Consider the following 20,716-nt stretch of genomic DNA (forward strand, 5'->3'; position numbering starts at 1 on the left):
TTTTATGTACACTTAAATTTGAAAACTGCTGTCAAAAATTAAAATGTCTATTCATGGTAATAGTAGCAGCTGGGATTAATGAATGCTTATTATTTGCCTGGCAGACTTGGTGGGACACTCTGAATGAATGAATGAAGGAATGAATGAATGTAATCCTCATAACAACTCTGTAATATGTGGCAGTATCCGTATTTTACAGATAATAAAACTGAATCTCAGAGAAATTAAGTATAGTTTTTCCGTGGTAACACATCTGATAAGTGGTTAAGCCAGGTTTGTAATCCGGTTTCTTACTTCAAAGTCCAAATCTCTGATTACTTGCTACACTGGTTTCTAGAGTGACCACATAAAAATGAAAAATAAATTCTGTATTATAAAACACAACAGAAACAGAGCAAAAAGATATTTGACTAATTGGGAGCAATATTTGAAGCATATATGACAGATAAAAGTTAATATTCTTATATACAAAAAGATTTTATAATCCAACAGGCAAAAGAGGCATTTCTCCATAGAAAAATATGGAAAACAATGAAAATGAAATTTATAAGAAATGAATTACAAATAGCCAAGAAACATGAAAAAAATTTTCATTCTCACTTGTTAACAAGAGATACAAATTAAAATATATGTCGTTACCTTCCCCCTTCAAGTTGGCAAAGATTAAAAAAGAATCATAATGTCAAGCTTTGGATAAAGTGGATGTACTTATACATTATTAATTTGAGTGTTAATTGGTACGCCCTCTCTGGAGGGCCAATTTGGTGATATTTGTCAAGATTCTTAAAAGTGTTCACACACTTTGACTTGTCAAGGCCACATTTAAGAATTTATTTAAAGGAAGTAGTCAGAGATGGACATAAAGATTTATGAGAAAGAAATTTAATCACATCTTCATTTGTAATTAAAAAACTGGAAACAGCTTAAACCTCTGATAGAAGCAGATCATTTATATTGTACGGTATGCAATTTATTTAACAGAAGAACAATAATATGGGACTATATGACATGGTATTGTGATATGTATGTGTGTATATATTTACACATTCACATGAATATATGTAACAAATACACACATATTTAGGATACAACCAGAACATATACAGCTTAAAATAGCATTGAGACCTTTATTTGAACAATTAAAAACAACTTTTTTCATCCGAGAGAAGCCATTATAGAGGTAAAGAAGAAGAATTCAAGAAGAACTTCAAGAACACTTAACATCTGGAATCAGATATCCTGATTTCAGGAAGATTAATACTCCCAAGTCAACCCTTGTTATAAATTGTCTGGTTGTATTCTTAGAAGAACTGATGGGGAAATTTTCTAAATTGAGTGTTTTATGGGTTATAAAAAAAAATTATAGAACTGTGCTACAATATATTATATGTTAATATATATTATTTGTTTTATATCACTGGTAGGGGTTCTCTTCATGAGGATTGAAGTGGAAACACTTGCTTTGGGCCTGTCCAGTTTTGGAGCATTGTAGTGGCAATTATTTATTGTAATACTCTGAAGACAACAACAGAAACTGGTCTTAGAGCTGGTTGCTGGTAACACCTTTTCAAACAAAAAGAATAAAGAATCAAGTTTGTGTTCTTAGGATCAGAAATTATTGGTCTGCTTTTACAGTATTTTAATTGTGTTAGTATCAGAGATGGAATTTTCATCAGCCTTGCACACATTCTTGCTGAAGCATACTTGTGATCAACAGTAGACATTTGTGACATGACAAAAGTTAGACTCAGATTTATTTTCAAAGCTTCTCTTTTCTTTAAATCATCATTTTACTGTCAGTTCATGCAGTTAGCCTGGTTGTGGGATAATACTGTAGACTTAGTGGAAATGAAAAGTTCTTGAAACACAGAAGCCTCAGATGTTTGCTGATGTTTAGGAAGAACTACAGCTTCATAATCCCTTATCTGAAACCCGTGGGGGTCATATGTTTCCAATTCTTACCATATGTTACCTCCCCTGGAGATAGTACCTCCTAATTTTTCTTTATTGTAGAAATTTTCAGTCATACCAAAAATAGGGAGAATCGTGAAATGACACCTCATGTATCCATCATTCAGCTTCAATAATTATCATTTTGCTGTTTTTTTTTTTTTCATTTTTCCTCTCCTCCCCCAACAGATTTTTTTCTGAGTATTTTAAATTAGATCACAGGTACCATGTCATTTCACTTAAAGTGTTTCAGTATGCATCTCTAACTGATAAGGATTTTTGGTTTTTATATAATCACCATGCAGTTGTACCGAACAGAATAATGAGAAATTCCTTAAGGTTATCTAAAGCCTAGTCCATTTTCAGGTTTCCTCAATTATAGAAAAAATGCCTCTTTAAGTTAGATTTTCAAACCAGTTTCCGATAGTGTCCACATGTTGCATTTTGTTGTTATGTCTCTTAAATCTCTCTGATTCACTCTCTTTTTTAATGCTGTCAGTTTGCTGGAGAAACCACATCATTTGTCCTATAAAATATTCCATTATCTGGGTCTACCTGAGTGCTTCCTCATAGTATTAGTTAACTTTTTCCTTTGTCTTCTGTATGTCCTGTAAACTGGTAGTTAAATCGAGAGGCGTACTTATATATTTTGGCAAGCATACTTCATAGTTGGCATTGTATGGTTCATTTCACACCACATCAGGAAGCACATAATGTCTGGTGGTCCTGCTTTTAGGGGTACGAAGATGATTAAGTGGGTTCTGGTGGCACCATCTTGTTTCCTCTGTTACAGACTTTTTCATCTGTCTTTTACCTAATGATTTTATTACCCGTTGATGGTTGCTGCCTTCCTCCAGTATTTCATTAGGGGCTGGAAAACAGTGATTTTTTTTTGATTCTCTCTCATTTCTTCATGGATTAGCTGGAATTCTTCTTTAGTAAAGAACTATTCTCAACAATTTGATTATCCTGAAATGCAGTTTGTAATGGAAAGGCAAGTTAAGCGTCTGATTCTCTTATTTCTTAATTTCCAGAATAATGAATTGGTATCTTACCAATCTCCAGTGGTGACTGATTACTTTCTTTTCTTGGAGTATCTGTATGAACTCATGAATTTTTATATAGTTGATGTATTTAAATCAGTTGCAGTCAATATTTATTCTTATGCCCAAATTGCTCCATCCTAGGCCAATGGGAGCCCCTTTAAGTTGATTTCTGTATCCTTTTGATAGTACCCTATCAGTCTTTTTTAGAGCTTTTTTGAAATTATAATTACAAATAAGAGATTATGGAGCTATAGTGCATTTGTTTGCATGTACAGAAATAACTTGAGGATAAGAATTTTGTGGACTGGAAAATAAAAAAGCCTGTTTTGTGTTAAAAGAGAAATGGCTGATTTCTTGGTAAATGGTGGACTACGTATAATAGATGTGTAGCTTAACTAATGCCTCTAATTACTTTAGGTGTTTCTAATTATAAATACATGGGCCAGATTTGTGAATATATATTTTCATGAGTAGCACATGTGTATTTTGATAAAAAACATTTCTCTTGATTAAATAAAAATATTTATAATAACTTGGCACATAATAAGTTCTTTTTTTAAATTAGTTGATTGATTTATTTTTGGCTGCATTGGGTCTTTGTTGCTGTGCGTGGGCTTTATCTAATTGCGGAGAGCAGGGGGCGACTCTTCGTTGCGGTGTGCGGGCTTCTCATTGCAGTGGCTTCTCTTGTTGTGGAACATGGGCTTTAGGTGTGTGGGCTTCAGTAGTTGTGGTTCGCAGGCTCAGTAGTTGTGGCCCATTGTATATTCTTGCCTCCTTTATCAAAGATGACCATATGGGCATGGGTTTATCCTTGGGTTTTCTTTCCTGATCCATTGATCTATATTTCTGTTTTTGTGCCAGTACCATACTGTCTTGATTACTGTAGCTTTGTAGTATAGTCTGAAGTCAGAGAACCTGATTCCTCCAGCTTTGTTTTACTTTCTCAAGATTGCTTTGGCTATTCAGGGTCTTTTGTGTTTCCATACAAATTGTGAAATTTTTTGTTCTAGTTCTGTGAAAAATGCCATTGGTAGTTTGAGAGGGATTGCATTGAATCTGTAGATTGCTTTGGATCATATAGTCATTTTCACTATTGGAAGTTGATTCTTCCAATCCAAAAACATGGTATCTCTCTCCATTTCTCTGTATCCTCTTTAATTTCTTTCATCAGTGTATTATAGTTTTCTGCATACAGGTCTTTTGTCTCCTTAGGTAGGTTTATTCCTAGGTATTTTATTCTTTTTGTTGCAATGGTAAATGGGAGTGTTTCCTTAATTTCTCCTTCAGATTTTTCATTGTTAGTGTATAGGAATGCAAGTAATTTCTGTGCATTAATTTTGTATCCTTCTACTTTACCAAATTCATTGATTAGCTCTAGTAGTTTTTTGGTAGCATCTTTAGGATTCTCTGTGTATTACATTATCATGTCATCTGCAAACAGTGACAGCTTTACTTCTTCTTTTCCAATTTGAATTCCTTTTATTTCTTTTACTTCCCTTATTGCTGTGGCTAAAACTTCCAAAACTATGTTGAATAATGAGCACTGGTACTTTCTTAAATTGCATATCATCGCACAACTTAATCACTTAATTGGCAATTATTCTTACATTTCCTATTCATAAAAATATTTAATCTTGCTAGAGTAAAAATTAGATGCAAAAATAGTAGTGGTGTAGATGAGAAACATTTTTAGAGTATTTGTTGCTTAAATTGGTCTCAAATATAAAGTAGAAAGGAAATTTACACGTTGGGTTAAGATTTATGTTGAATAAAAATGTCTATTTACAGCTGACATCTTTGTGTAACTTTTGAGGCACGTTTTCTTAACAAAGCACTGGAGATGATGAACTTACAGAGTTTCATGATTATAGCAATTATTTCTAAGGGGTAACTTTTTCTTTTCAAGGCTGATCTCTTTATTTTATTTTTATTTATTTATTTGGTTGCACCGGGTCTTAGTTGCGGCATGCATGTGGGATCTAGTTCCCCGGCCAGGGATCGAACCCAGGCCCCCTGCATTGGGAGCATGGAGTCTTAACCACTGTGCCACCAGGGAAGTCCCTGATCTCTTTATTTTTTATCTCTTTTCAGAAACTTCATTTCAGTTATATCATTGTTCTCTATTTCAGTCTCTGATTTAACCAGGTCCTTTTCAGCCTGTAAATATACCCAAGCCTCTTATATTAAAATATTACCCCTCCCTCCAAAAAACCCCCACACCTTTCTGTTTTATATTCCCCTTCTCCTTCCCAGTCAACTTTCCAAAAGATTGATACTTGAATCCATTTATTTTCATTCACATCACTGCGATCTGGAGTCCTCCCTCTGCAGTCTTAAACAAATAGTGACTTTCAGTTCTAATCATTTTGTGACATTTAAACAGTTGAACACTCCTGTCTTGGAACTTCCTCTTTTCCTGGTGAACATGACCCAGTGTTCATGCACTCTTTGTTTTCTTGACCCCATGATTGTTCATTCTTAGTCATTTTTTATGCCCTTCCATCCGCCAACTTATTCTTGAAAGGTTAGTTTTCCTCAGATTCCATCCTTAATTATCTTCTCTTGTTCTGTTGATACTTACCCATTCTCAGTGATTTTGCCCACACCACAGACTGCTTCTGTAGTGACTATATGCTGATTATTCTTGAATCCACAACTCCAGCTAGATCTCTCTGTGAAGCTCTTTACCCTTATTTCCAAATATTTGTAAGTCTCATAAGAACCTTAAACTCAGCATGTCCAGCTGTACTCATTGCCTTGCCCGAAAGACTGATGTAAACTCCTGTACTTCCTTACCTGGTAAAGGGGGCCATTGCCCAAATAGTCACCCAAGTCAGAAACCAAACTCTCAGTGTTGACAGTTATTCACCCCTCAGATTGCACATTCTACCCTAAATGTTTCTTCCATAAATTACTGGGATGGCTTCCTTACTAGTTTTCTTGCTTCATTGATGCTCCGTCTCTACTTTACGTTGAGCTGCCATTGAAGTGGGTTCTCTACAGTGTGATCATTTAATAATGTACATCAAGCTGTTTTTATTACTTTTCAAAGTAGTTAAAATGACTTGAAAATGCAGTCAGTTTTAGGATTTATGAAACTCATTTGCAGCTTTTCAGAATATAGAGGCAGGACCACACTGATCTTGAATATGTCCTGAAAAAAAGCTTAACAAAAATAAATGTCTTTTTCTCAGCAGGTTTTTCTTCTAAAAGTTCATTTTGGAAGATTACAAGCTAATGTAAAGATACAGTCAGTTGGTTTCTAGAGAACTTTGTTTTTATTGTACTGTGTATCCATCAGTTATTTTCCGTATCTAGTGAAGTGTCTCACGTGCATGTGTGTGTGCGTGTGTGCCTATGTTCTTTAGAGTTGTGTGTTTGATGAAATACCTCCTTATTTAAAATGCTTGGAATCTTTTAGTTTTAAGATAAAACTTTAGACCTTAGAAACAGTTGTAACTAATAAATCAGTATATGTTATATTTAAACTTATAGCTAGTGCTATAAATTATTTTCTAAGCAATTTAAGCTGATAGGTTTAATAGTTATAAAAGAAGGCCAAGCTTTAGAAATGTATTTTATAAAATGATTGAAATGTTTTGATTGCAGGTTGGGGTTTTAAAGTAAAACATAGCCTCTGAAGTGATTTATTAAATCAAAATTGTTTTATTTTTTAGGTGTTCATTGTACCCATGGTTTCAATCGCACTGGTTTCCTCATATGTGCCTTCTTGGTGGAGAAAATGGATTGGAGGTATTTGTTTCTTGTTATAATGGAAGAAGACATATTTAGTAATTGATAAAAATTTTTTATTGCTTTTTCAGTTATAGCATTTTATATTGCCAGGTTTTTGGTGAAGTCATGAGTAATATGATTGATTCAAGTGGTTCTCATTTTAGATTTGGTTAATCTTTGGAACACCATTCATTACCTGGTGTTTTCTACTAAGTAGCACTTTTGAGTGCTTATGGATCCCGTATACTATGCATTTTCTTTTCCAGATTTTTTTTCCACATCTTACAGAATTATCAGAGACAAGTTCTCCCAATATTTTTGTGTCCGTTTTCACCTTAGAGGTTACTATTGTTTTTCTTTTCATTTTTAATAGTACCTTTTAAAATACCTATTGAGTACTAGGAAAAACTAAATGCTCTACAGAAAAGGTATTTTGGGGGACAGAGCTATTCTGTTTAGACCAATAAGCATGTCTTTCTGAGCAGCTATTATTTGTAAAGTGTCTTTTTAGATTCTGAGAGATTAGAGAATGGGATATTACTAACTGAATTTCCTCATTTACTTTGAAGGTCTTTACTTTTGTTTACAAAGCCTTTCACACAGTAGATCCTTCTCGGAATATAATCAGCTGAAGTACACATGTGATTGTATATTTTCCTGTTCATTCATCCTTGGGGGTTCTCTACTGCATGCACTTCTAGCCCTGCCTTTCTGGCCTTTCAGATGCTCTACACAGTAATGCTACACGATACAGACTCCTATGTCAGACTCAGCCTATGCTTAGCCTCTCTCTGATGACCTGTACTCTTAATGCTGGGTGTGTTGAAGTTCCTGAAGAACCAGCATGCTTTTACTCTCTTTTCATATTGCTATTCACATTTCTTTGATGTTTTCGCTGAGAGTCAGACCTCAAACTTCAAGGGTTTACTTAAATTCCTTACAGACTGTACCCAGTCTTGTCTATACACTCATTGCGGTTTACCTCTAGAGTTTTGGAAATTCCCATGTACTTATGTTAAAAATGTTTCAGAATGAATTTGTCTCTTAATAGATTGAATGCCTTGAGCGTGGGGACTGTGATTTGTCCATTTTAGAAAACCTCTATTATGCTTTGTATAATAGCCTTAAATGTAACAAGTGCATTTTGATAAATCTGCATAAATGGAGAGTAGTGAGGAATTGCATGGTGTTTATTTTTCATAGTATTGAAGCAGCAGTTGCTACTTTTGCTCAAGCCAGACCACCAGGAATTTATAAGGGTGATTATTTGAAAGAAATTTTTCGTCGCTATGGTGATATAGAGGAAGCACCACCCCCACCTCTATTGCCAGATTGGTGTTTTGAGGATGATGAAGACGAAGATGAGGACGAGGATGGAAAAAGGAATCAGAACCTGGTCCGAGTGCCTCCTTTGGCAAAGGAGAAAAGAACGTTTTAAAACTGGTAATGTTTAAAAATACTATTATAGTCTTTACCTTTTCTTCTGCAGCTTCATTGAGACTTATGCAAACGGAATGTTAACTATGTTTGTTTAGCTAGATTTGTTATATTATTTCATTCTGGTTATTTCCAAAGACTCTTGATAACCATGGATCTTTGCCTTTTCTACAAGAAAAGTTTCAGTTATATAAATTCATCCTGTTTTTGTTTCTTAGGTAAACCAAAGAACTCTTAGATGTTAGATTGAGAATTTATTGTTTCTTTGCAAACTATTGTGAGATTCTAACTAAATATGGAGTGAAAATTTTTACTGATGCTTTACAAAATTGTCCCATAGTTAAAATAACTGCATATAAATTCTGCTCCTTTCCGTGGGTGGTGTTTTCATATTTTTCTGTAAAGTTGAACTCAGAAGATTCTTATTTCTTCTATAGCCAACTCCTGTTAATCTTCTAGAAATAAAAGGCCTAAGAAAAAACATTAGGCATTACCTTCTTTTCTCGGGAGGACAGGAGAGATGTTGAGAAGAAGATTGCTGGTTGTACTTGTACATACACAAGTAGATGGTGTAGACCAAAGGGTAAAGTTAGGGAAAGTGTGGTGGTAATTAATTGTTCATAAAGATAATAATTAAGGTGTGTGAGATATCATGGTTGAGCAGTAAATCCCACAACTCATTTATTAGTATGCATTGATTGACAGGCAAGGAAGAAAATTCCTTGTTTTATGTAAATAATAAAATACAGTTATTTAGGGCTTAAAAAAAAGTCTCTTGTTTGAAAAAACATTGTTTTAATATGTATTTACACATTTCAAACTTCAAGACTCAGCGGATACTGAAAGTGTAAATTGTTTTGAAACATAGAAATAATTTCAAAAATAACTTAGTTTTTTTTACTCTGACTTATTTTCTGGACTAGTTTTTTACTCTAACTCATTTTCTGGACTTAGATATCTGAAATTACTGAATCACATACCTAGAAAAATAAGAATCACATTCTAAAGAAAGTCTAATAGCATAATATGACATATAGATGATTACCCTCTTATCACTTCTGTGAGGGAATTCAACTATATTTTTTAAGAATAACATTAATCATGAGCATATGCTTAATGTATTTTTGAATTATGATCTAGTATTTGAATGTGTAAAAGAGTTTAAAACAAACAGTTACTGTTTTCACAAAATAGGGTCAAGTTTGCGGCATTTATTTTTCTTTGCCATCAGAAGGTATCTTAAAAATGACATTTATTTTATAAACTTAAGCACCATTAAATCCCTATAATTGCAAATGAGCTCCAGCAGCATTAAGAGGAAGCTAGCTAAGAAGAGCATGTTTCTTTAGGGGAATAAATGACATATAAAATAAAATCCCAAACCTAGTTTCTCCTGGTTTGTTTTGTCAGTTACTAAGAGGGGTGTTTAAAAATTCCCCACTGTGATTGTGGATTTACCTATTTCTCCTTGTAGTTCTGTCAGATTTTGCGCTCTCTCTCTCTCTCTCTCTCTCTCTCTCTCTCTCTCTCTCTCTATATATATATATATATATATATATATATACTATATATATATATATATATACTATATATATATATATATATATATATATATATATATATATATATATATACTTTTTTTTTTTTTTTTTTTTTGCGGTACGCGGGCCTCTCACTGTTGTGGCCTCTCCCGTTGCGGAGCACAGGCTCCGGACGCGCAGGCTCAGCGGCCATGGCTCACGGGCCCAGCTGCTCCGCGGCATGTGCAATCTTCCCGGACTGGGGCACGAACCCCTGTCCCTTGCATCGGTAGGCAACGACTCTCAAGCACTGCGCCACCAGGGAAGCCCTGCTTTATATATTTTGAGGTGATATTTGGTTTATACAAATATGTATAAAAGATTATTTTATCTTTACAATGTCTTAACTTTTAGCATTGTAAAAGATCTGATATTTATATGGTAGTACAAGTGTTCTTTTGGATAGTGTTTGTATGGAAGACCTTGTATCTATCTTTTTACTTTCAGCCTTTATTAATCCTTTATTTAAGGTATGACTCATAAGCATCATGTTGCTGGGTTTTGTTTACCTAGTCATCAGTTTTTGCCTTATTGGAATATTTAGTCTATGTACATTTATTTTACTGATATAATTTAAACTTACTATTTCACTATTTGTTTTTTTTTGTTTGATTTTGTTTATCCCACTTGTGGTATGGTCCTTTTTATCTTCCTTTCTTGCCTTAAAAAAAATTAATTAATTAATTTTTGGCTGCGTTGGGTCTTCGTTATTGGGTCTTCATTGCTGTGTGCAGGCCTCTTATTGTGGTGGCTTCTCTTGTTGCGGAACACGGGCTCTAGGCGCACGAACTTCAGTAGTTGCGGCTCACAGGCTTAGTTGCTCGGTGGATCTTCCTGGACCAGGGATTGAACCCGTGTCCCCTGCATTGGCAGGCAGATTCTTAACTACTGCACCACCAGGGAAGTCCTCTTGCCTTCTTTATGCTTAATTATTTTTACCTTCTGTCACCCCAACCCATGCTTGTTATTACATTCCTTTACTGTTTTTTTAGTGGTTACCCAATATTTCAGTATGCATCTTTGACTGTTGAAGTCTGGTAAATGTTAGTACTTTTGCCACTTTTTAGATAATGCAAGAATCCAAGAACTTTTGAGTCCATTCATCTCTTACTGCCCTTTTGGTATTGTGTATTTTAATTCTCTCTATACTTTAAATCCCATAAGACATCATCATCATCATCATCATTATATGATTAATATTCATTAGCTATGCCCACATATTTATCCTTTCTGGTGCTCTTCATTTCTTTGTGTATTTTTGTGGTTCCATTTGCATAGTTTTCCTTCTAACTGAAGCACTCTCTTCAGTATTTTCTTTAATGTGGATCTGCTGTGACACATTGTTTCAGCATTTGTGTGAAAATGTCTTTTTATACCCCATGATTTTAAGAACAGTTGTTCTTCAAAATCCAGATTCTAGAATTCTGGGTTGATATGTTGAAGATATTATTCCATAATTCATTTCTGTTGAGAAGTTACTTCTTTGAAGAGAATTTCTTTTTGGTTTTGATTTTCAACAGTTTTACTATGATGTTTCTACCTGTGGTTTTCTTTGTATTTTTCCTGCTTCCTACTTACAGTGATTCTTGAATTTATGATTGGATTTTTAAATCAGTTTTAGACAATTCTTGACCATTATCTCTTCAAATACTGTTTTAGATTCATTCTTTCTCCTTTCTCCTTCTACTCAATAGACCTTTTAAATATTATTATTTTTAAAATGTCTCATATGTTCTTTTCTATATTCTCCACTTTTTTGTTTCATTTTTTTCAGTCTGGTTATTTTTTTTCTGACCTATCTTCAGTGTATTAATTCTCTCTGTAGCTTTGTCTAAGCTGCTGTTAAATTCATCCACTGAGTACTTAATTTCAGTTATTTTACTTTCACTTCTGGAATTTCAGTTTGAGTATTAAAGTAACTTTCAGTTCTCTGCTGGAATTCTGCATCTTGTCATTTAGGTTTTTGAATTTATTAAGGCTATTTTATTTTATTTTTATTTATTTTTTTTTTTTGCGGTATGCAGGCCTCTCACTGTTGTGGCCTCTCCCGTTGCGGAGCACAGGCTCTGGACGCGTAGGCTCAGCGGCCATGGCTCATGGGCCCAGCTGCTCCGCGGCATGTGGGATCTTCCCGGACCGGGGCACGAACCCATGTCCCCTGCATCGGCAGGTGGACTCTCAACCACTGCGCCACCAGGGAAGCCCTATTTTGTTTTATTTTTAAATCTTTTGGCCATGCGGCTTGTGGGATCTTAGTTCTCTGACCAGAGATTGAACCTGGGCCATGCAGTTGAAAACGCTGAGTCCTAACCACCGGACTGCCAGGGACTCCCTATTTAAGCCTATTTTAAAGCCTATGTCAGATAACTCTAGTATGTGGATACCCTCTGGATCCTTTTTTTAGTTTTTCTTCTTGTATTCATTTGATTTCTAGTCAACTGTAGGTTTTGTTTTGTTTTGTTTTTGTTTTAAATACCTGGGTATTTCTGCTTACTAGACATTATGTATGAAAAATTGTGGAAATAATTTAAGGTTCTGCATGCGGTTTTCTTCCTTCAGAGAAGATTTACCTTTGTTCCTACACAGGATTAGGAATAGAACATCTTAACTCAATCAAGAATTGAACTCTTTAGAAGCTAGGCTTTAGTTTTGGGGGCTGGTCTGTTTTTGATTCACCCCAGTTTTGTAGTGTGGCCCCTTGGGAATTCTAACTGAAATCCTGGAGCATTAAGCAGGACCCCTCTCCTTGGTGATCTGACTCCAATTTTTGTTTTCCCATTCTTGTGATAAATGCTGAAAGTTCTATTCAGTTTTATAGCCTCTCAGCTACCATTTTGGAAACAGTACCTTTAGAGGAAAATCCTAGAGGAGAAAAGCCTATGCCCGATGTCTGTCTCATCTCTCAGGGCTTCCCTTCCTTCTGAGTTCTTGGCCCTTCAGGTCCTTACTGCCTTTTCTAATTCTCTGATATCTTAAAACAGGTGCTTTTAACATTTTGTCTAGCATTTCTCATGGCTGCAAAATTTGTCTAAATAAACTAGTCTGCCATTGCCAAAAGCAGAATGCTTACCTTCTTTGTTTTTGGAGAAAGTAGTTAGATTTGATTTCTGACTGACAATGCAATGGTAATTTTCAAGAATATTTGAGCTTATACTTCCAAAGGTAGAGTTATGAAAAAGAAAATTCTGAAGCCTTATGCCATTTTGGTAGGTTTTCTCCTCTTTTCAAATCATAACTAGTAAATACTAAAATTATTAAATATGTTTTTATTTATAAAAATAATATACTGACATTAAAGAAAATTTGAAAACAAAATAATCCTTCAACTTTTACCCTACCACTGGCATTTTTGTTATCTTAAAGAATTTCTCCGCAATTACTTACCTGTCTCTTTAAAGTGTACACAAGTGACAACAGATCAATTTTCTTTGTAAAATAAAAATGTGAACATCTAGAAGTATATAGGGTAAGAAGTGAAGTTTTCCTCTTTTCCTAGTACATACAGAAACTACCTCTATTCTTTTTGGCTAGCACTGAAGAGAATAGTTTATAAAAAGCAAACAGAACATTTCTTTAGAAGACAAGAGAGGATATCAATCCATAAGATAATGGCAAGCTATTATGAAGAAGAACCAGTTAGAGACCTTAGAAATGATAATAATAAAGAAAATGTCAGTAGGTGGGTTGGATAGCAGACTGAAGTTAGCTGTGGAGGAAATTATCAAGCTGGAAGATCTAGCTAAGAAATTCTTCCTGGATGTAGCACAAAAAGACAAAGAAATATGAAAATAGTTTAGAGTTTTGTAGTGATCTATATGGATGATTTAATAGTATGAAAAGTCATAGAGGGATGAATACGGTAAGGATATGAAGTGTCCATCTGAGGATAATTTTCTGTGGTACAGCAGGGCCAGGTCAAGACTAGTGATTTTAAGCAGCTGATGGGAGGTGAGAAAAAGGACACAGTTGTGTTAGGGGTCCTCAGTACCACCTCTCTTTTGGAGATTCCCTAGGATTCAGCATATAGTTGTACTCACAGCTAAGATTTAACGCAGTGGTATACTAAGATTCCTGCTGGATCATAAGTGACAAAGACAAGTGGAGTTTCGAAGAGTCCACGTGCAGGCTTCCTTATGCTCTTCCACGAGGGGTCGTACAGAGCTCACTCTTCCCACAGCAATGGAAATGCATCAGCGCATGTGTGATGTTTCTGTCTAGGAAAGCTCGTTAGAGTCTCAGTGCCTAAGGTTTTTATTCATGGTTGGTCATGTAGGCAGCTTGTGCCTAGCGTGTATCAATATTCCAGAATCCCAGAAGGAAAACATTTGTTCAGCGTAACTATTGCCTGTACAAATAGTTTAGGCGTGATGAACCAGCCTTATCAGCTGACTGAGAACACTGGAGTCATGTTCCCAGATGCCATCCAGGGGCCAACCTTGCAAGCAGTCCTATTATGCTAACTCTTGCCTGCACACTGGTACAGACTATTCAAGTAGTTTGGTTATGAGCAAAAAGGTAACTAAGGGTGATTGCTTGATGCAGACATATTCAGAAAAGGCTTTTTAGTATGGAATAAACTCAAGCATATCTATTACTTGAAGATAAGGAGCTAGTGGAATCAATGAAGTTGAAAAATAAATGAAATGTTAGAGGAATTAATGATAGAGCAATTTCTGAGGAGATTAAAGGGAATGAAGTTCAAGAGCAGATAGAGAAATAGGTCTTCAGCAAGAGGAGGGAAATCTCATCCTTAGCCCTGAGATTGTGATTTTTCCTCAGTAAATTTCAGCTGCCTGTGTGTGGAAGTGGAGATTAATGGTGGGTTGATACAAGGTCGGCTATATTTAGTATGGGTGTGATGGAAGGATCAGAGGGTAAAGAGTACAGAGGATATCAGGTGAAGGGTAATTGAAGTAATCAGTGATAGGATCTAGGTTGAATAGGAAGTAAGGTCAGGATGGGGGAGCTGTTAGACTGGAAAGGGAGGAGTGAAGGATTGTTAGTCTTGGTGAAATTGAAAAGTGAGCTTAGTGAGAGTAAAAGAGTTAAGCTGTTTAATGAAAGAGGTCAGAAGAGCATATTGGTTTAGAATGTTGTGGGTACCCAGTCAATGTAAGTTGAGTTGATGAATCAAAAGGTGGAGCAGTCTGGAATGAGGATGATATGGCCATGGAGCAGGCTGTTCAAGTTAAGCACAGATGAGAGGATCATTAAAAAAGAAATTACAGGGCTTCCCTGGTGGCGCAGTGGTTGAGAGTCCGCCTGCCATTGCAGGGGACGCGGGTTCGTGCCCCGGTCTGGGAGGATCCCACATGCCGCGGAGTGGCTGGGCCCATGAGCCATGGCCGCTGAGCCTGTGCGTCCAGAGCCTGTGTTCCGCAACGGGAGAGGCCACAACAGAGGGAGACCCGCGTACCGCAAAAAAAAAAAAAAAAAAGAAATTACAGAACTGTGAAGCTTAGGTTGTATGATGGGTCAGATTGTCTCAATGGATGTTAATGTTACCAATATAATGACAGAAGTTAGCATGGTGAGAAATACTGATGGTTTTGATGAATGTGCGGAAGTGACCAGAGGTCAATATATGAAGGATAGAGCATTTTGTTAATTTAGATTATCTGGTTGCAAGTAACAGAAACTAACTCAAACTAGCTTAAGTAAGAAGAGGAATTTACTATGAGTAAATGGGTGCAGCTCAAGCACAGGAATATAGCTGATTCCTTGTTTACCTGGGAGATTTCTGATTCTTTGTTTACGAGGGATACTTAATGTCCTATATCTAAGCTTATGTGTTATAATTTTCGCCACATGCGGAGACTTTCTGAATCCAAATTCCAGGTTACCTGAAGAGAGAACCTGATAGGTTCAGATAGAGTTAGGGGTTCACTCATGCTCCCATCAACTTTGGCTGGAGTGGCATGTTATCTTTCATGTCATGTAACATGGCTTGTGGGTGGGGAAGGCATCCCATCCACAAAGAGAGCCGTTGTGCAACCAACCACAGTGGATATTTGCTCTACCTGACATCTAGCTGAGTGATGTAGCTGAATGAGTCTGAATGGAAGAGGAACTTTTGAAAGAGGCTGGGAAAGCAGTGAGGATATAAGAGAATTGTTTACACTACTACCATGGGACTTGGGCAGTAGGAGAATGAGTAGCTTTCACTTAAGAGAAAAGTGAGTGGTCTTCTTGGTGCAGAGCTAGCTTCTAGTTAAGACATGGGGTACAGTGTGTTCATGAAAAAGGTTGAGTTTACAGGGAAGGTTATTGGTAAAACTTAAAAAAAATTCTGTGCTATTAGTACCTTCAGAATAAAGATAATGCTTTCTTTTTTTAATTAGTATATACAAGATGTAATTTCATCAGGATATTGAAGTTATGAGTATCTCAATTACTAAATATGTTAAAAAAAACTTATCCACCTGGTTAAGCTTTCCTTTGAAAATTTTCTTTAGTTATTATATTTAATGGTAGAAATGGTTCTAAAACAGGAATTTCATTGGCTGATAAAGAGAGGTTATGGTGTAATAGGAGAGGAATGGTATTCTTTGATACTTTGGCTCATGGAACCTCTCTTTAAGGAAAACAAGGTAGATGACATTTTAGATAACTGTAAAATATGATTCAGAATTAGGGGCAAAAAATAGTCTGCTGGATTGACTTTAGGACTCTTCTAAATTTGACAGGGATGTATGTGGACTAAGTATTGTGTTCTTTTTTATTTTCCTTCCCAACTAGTTCAGTTTGCCAAATCTTGCCAGAATGTTGATCATTGTAGCTTGCAGACCCTATTTTTTATTCCCGAATTACGTTAACAGCTAGAGTTGTTTTATAGATATTTCTTGAGACTGATGCCAACCCTCTTATGGGTCTCAAAGTAATTGAATCAAGACTATTTTTTTAGTCTTTAAAATTTCCAGGGGTGTTCTTTATTATTTGATATATAAATTCTCCATCTGCTTCACTTCTCTGTGATATTCTAAAAATATACTTGCTGTGAAATGGGTGAAATACAATAAGACATTGGATGTAGTTCCGAGTTAAAGAATTTAGATTAAAAATTCAGTGATGAGTAATATTTAGTTTTTATGTTGATACATCCAATGACTGTAGCTTAGCTGCTTTGTCTACTGTTATACTCTTATTCTAGTTTACAGAGGTACATATTGTAGGTTTTTATCTCAAAATCCAAACTCCATCAGTGACACAACTTCTCACCCCCTTCCCCAAATGAGACTCATTGGTGAATGGAGAATCATTGGTGAATGGTATAGTATAGACCTGAGTTCAAATTCTGTTTTTACCACTTGAATAAATTACATAAAATCTTTATGCCTCATTTAGTCATTTGTGAAATAAATATAATGCACGTACTTTTCAGAATTGTTATAAGGATTAGAGAAACTGTTTGTAAAATGCCAGATACTTTGCCTGGCTCTGAGTAAATGGTAGGTAAGATATTATTGCTGTTATGATTACTGAGTAGTACCCATGGATGCTTTGACAACATGATATAGACACTGGCCTGTATATGTACATTGAACATCATATGCTGGATTAAGGAAAACTAGTGTACAATCCCAGGGGAGTTTGTAGAAGCTCCTGTAGCAGACCATTTGTTGCATATATTTGCTCAGATTTCTGAAAATAAATGTATCTTTCAGTCTGGTCTTTGTAAATGGATTTGAACACTAATGTATTTTTCTTTTCCTTTTATTTTCAGGGTGCTATTTTTTTGGAAGGCGTAACTGTTAAAGGTGTAACTCAAGTAACAACTCAACCAAAGTTAGGAGAGGTACAACAGAAGTGTCATCAATTCTGTGGCTGGGAAGGGTAATAAACATTTTCAATATTAATTAAAGTGTTAAATAAAATTTATTCTTATTCTGCAATACTTAACATTAATGCAAACAGTGTCATAGCTTCTTTGCTCCTTGAAGTTTCCGTGTTTACATAGAGTTCTTAAAAACATGTTAAGCAAGAGTTTATCAGATTTTTCTCAAGATAAACAGTGTAATAACCAGACTTTTGAGTCAAAATTAGATGACTCACATGTCTTCCTAATGGAATAGAAAATTACTGTTGTCACTTTCTGGTATTTGTTTTGTGAGATTGATTCTACTGTTGCTGAGTTTTTTAATTATTATTAAAAAAATATATTATTGTTATTTTTTGGCTACATTGGATCTTTGTTGCTGTGCGCAGGCTCTCTCTACTTGCAGCGAGTGGGGGCTCTTCGTTGTGGTGTGCGGGCTTCTCATTGCGGTGGCTTCTCTTGTTGCGGAGCACGGGCTTCAGAAGTTGTGGCATGCAGGCTCAGTAGTTTTGGCTTGTGGGCTCTAGAGCGCAGGCTTAGTAGCTGTGGGCGCAGGCTTAGTAGCTGTGGTGCACGGGCTTAGTTGCTCCGCGGCATGTGGGATCAGGGCTTGAACCCGTGTCCACTGCGTTGGCAGGCGGATTCTTAACCACCGCGCCACAAGGGAAGTCCCACTGTTGCTGATTAATGTTTTAGTTGCCCTTATCATTTTATTAAGAGAGAAGAGGTGAAACTTGAATGTGCCTCATTTTCCAGTTTTTCTGTCATCAGAAACCTGGGAGAATCAGCTTTAAATATGTTCTGCCCCTTACCATGACTTGAAGATATTTATCAGACATTTCATGGGAGAGGATTCAAGAGAGAGCTCACTGATCGTTGCTCTCAGGTCTTGGTCTATGGTCATTTCTGTTGATCATTGCTATCTGTGGCAGAAAATTGTAATACAGCTGGAACATGATGAAACAGGATTATTGTTAAAAATTCCTAATATAAAGAACTTTTGGACTGGTATACATACAGATCAATAAACTAGAAATAATTTTAACTAAAAAATGTAAATGATGAAGTGCTATCAGTTTTAGTATTCTGTTAAACCCTTGCCAGTGTACTTTAATCTCGACCTGAATTTCTCCTGTTTTGTCACTTCTGGGCATCTTTTGAGGAGAAACTTGCTAACCCTGCAAAGTTATGCCAAGCTGACAGTGTCATGATGGAGGAATATGGGGTCTAGAGCAATGTAAGATAGTCAAGGCAAGATTTAAACTTCTTCCTGAAGTAAAAGACTTGTAGATATACAAAGACTTGTAAACAGTTTGTGCTTTACTGTTTAGATCATGTGTATTAATATTTAAAAATTAGCCCGATAGTCATAGTTTGCAGTGGCAATTATGATCCTGTTAACTTGAGTTCTAAAATGTCAAGAAAATGATAACCTTTTGGTAGCATTTTTGTGAAAGCTGATATTATTCCAATTGACATTAATCTCATGATAGGGAAAACATTGTGCTAAATGTGTGACTCAGGTGAGCTTGGTTTAAGACATGTATTGCTTTGTATGGACACCAGCCATAATAGTAATACAGTGTTCTTCTTTAAGGTCTGGATTCCCTGGAGCACAGCCTATTTCCATGGACAAGCAAAATATTAAACTTTTGGAGCAGAAGCCATATAAAGTAAGCTGGAAAGCAGATGGTACGCGGTAAGTTAGATTTCTTAAAAAATTGACTAATAACCCGAATGCTTGAAGAATATTGCTTTGTTGTTAGAGAAGGTTTGTACTCCTGGGAGTGACTTGAGCAGCAAAATAAGCATGTTTCATATACCATATAGTTTTTGTTTTGCTAGTATTCTTAGCTGTGTACTACAATTATAACTCTCATTCTGCTTAATTTTTGGTTTCAGAGTTATGTTAGTTTGACATGAATCTATACCAAATTTAAATCTGGAAGTATTTTTTCTTAATAATATTGTGCTTTTTGGTATGTTTGCTGCCTGCCACCTTGTCTTTAATGGTGTTGGACACTTCTAAAATTAACAGATGCATTATCAGTTTATAATCTAAAAATTACCAAGTCTCCTTGATTCACTCTGTATTTTGTTCCTTCGATAGTTTTCTTTTTCTCTTAATCCTTGCTAATACTTTTTATAATTTTATACACTCTTAAGGTTGTTGTATTCTTATAACAAAGCTTAGCTTCAAGTTTCATATTCGTACATTAAAAAATATTTATTAGTATTAAAGCATAAAGTTGCTTCCTCAATAACATTAAACTTTTTCTTTCTCTTTTGTAATCCATTTTTTATAGCTTTGCTATATTATTTATTCATTCAGCAAATGTTATAATAATTGAAATAACAGATTAATATAGAACTCTTATTAACTTTTTCGTAATGAAGAAAATGTTTTAGAATAATTAGGAGTGCATGTATATATATGCATGTATGTATATATAGTATATGCATATATGTATATATACATGCAATGTATACATATATAAACACATATATGCACATATATGTACATATATAGATATTAATATAGAAGTCCTATTAACTTTTTCATAGTGAAGAAAATGTTTTAGAACAATTAGTGTATGTATTATATATACAAACACACACATATAATTAGAATAATGAGGAGTGCATGTATATATATACGCACACACAGACACATGTATGTACACTTTAGTTTTTTTTCCAGATTTATTGAGTTATAATTTGACATGACATTATGTAAGTTTAAGGTGTACAACTTGTTGATTTGATGCACTTATATATTGCAAAGTGGTTATTGCTGTAGTGTTAGCTGACATCTCCTTCACTTCTCATAATTACCATTTCTTTTTTGTGGTGAGAACATTTTAAGATCTGTTGTTGTAGCAATTTTCAAGTATGTAATACAGTTTTTTTTAACTATAATTACCATGTTGTTCATTAGATCCTCAGAACTTATTTGTCTTACAACTGGCAGTTTGTACCCTTTGACCAGTACCTCCCCATTTTCCCCACCCCTTAAGCTCCTGGTAACCACCATTCTAGTCTCGGTTTCTATGAGCTTTTTAGATTCCACATATAAGTGATATCATACAGTATCTGTCTTTCTGTCTGACTTATTCCACCTGGCATAATGCCCTCAAATTCTATCTATG

The 20,716-nt window shown here is 35.3% G+C and overlaps 1 protein-coding gene across 1 annotated transcript in view; it reads left to right on the top strand.

The window, feature by feature from the left end:
- The window catches only part of RNGTT (RNA guanylyltransferase and 5'-phosphatase), a 220,623-nt gene that overhangs the window by 14,458 nt on the left and 185,449 nt on the right, over positions 1-20,716 (top strand). The window contains 5 exon segments of the mRNA XM_032651577.1: positions 6,677-6,752; positions 7,938-8,110; positions 8,113-8,177; positions 17,475-17,584; positions 19,165-19,266. Of these exon segments, the coding sequence (XP_032507468.1) occupies positions 6,677-6,752; positions 7,938-8,110; positions 8,113-8,177; positions 17,475-17,584; positions 19,165-19,266 (526 nt within the window).

Source organism: Phocoena sinus, chromosome 12, assembly GCF_008692025.1.
Source record: "Phocoena sinus isolate mPhoSin1 chromosome 12, mPhoSin1.pri, whole genome shotgun sequence".
NCBI lineage: Eukaryota > Metazoa > Chordata > Mammalia > Artiodactyla > Phocoenidae > Phocoena > Phocoena sinus.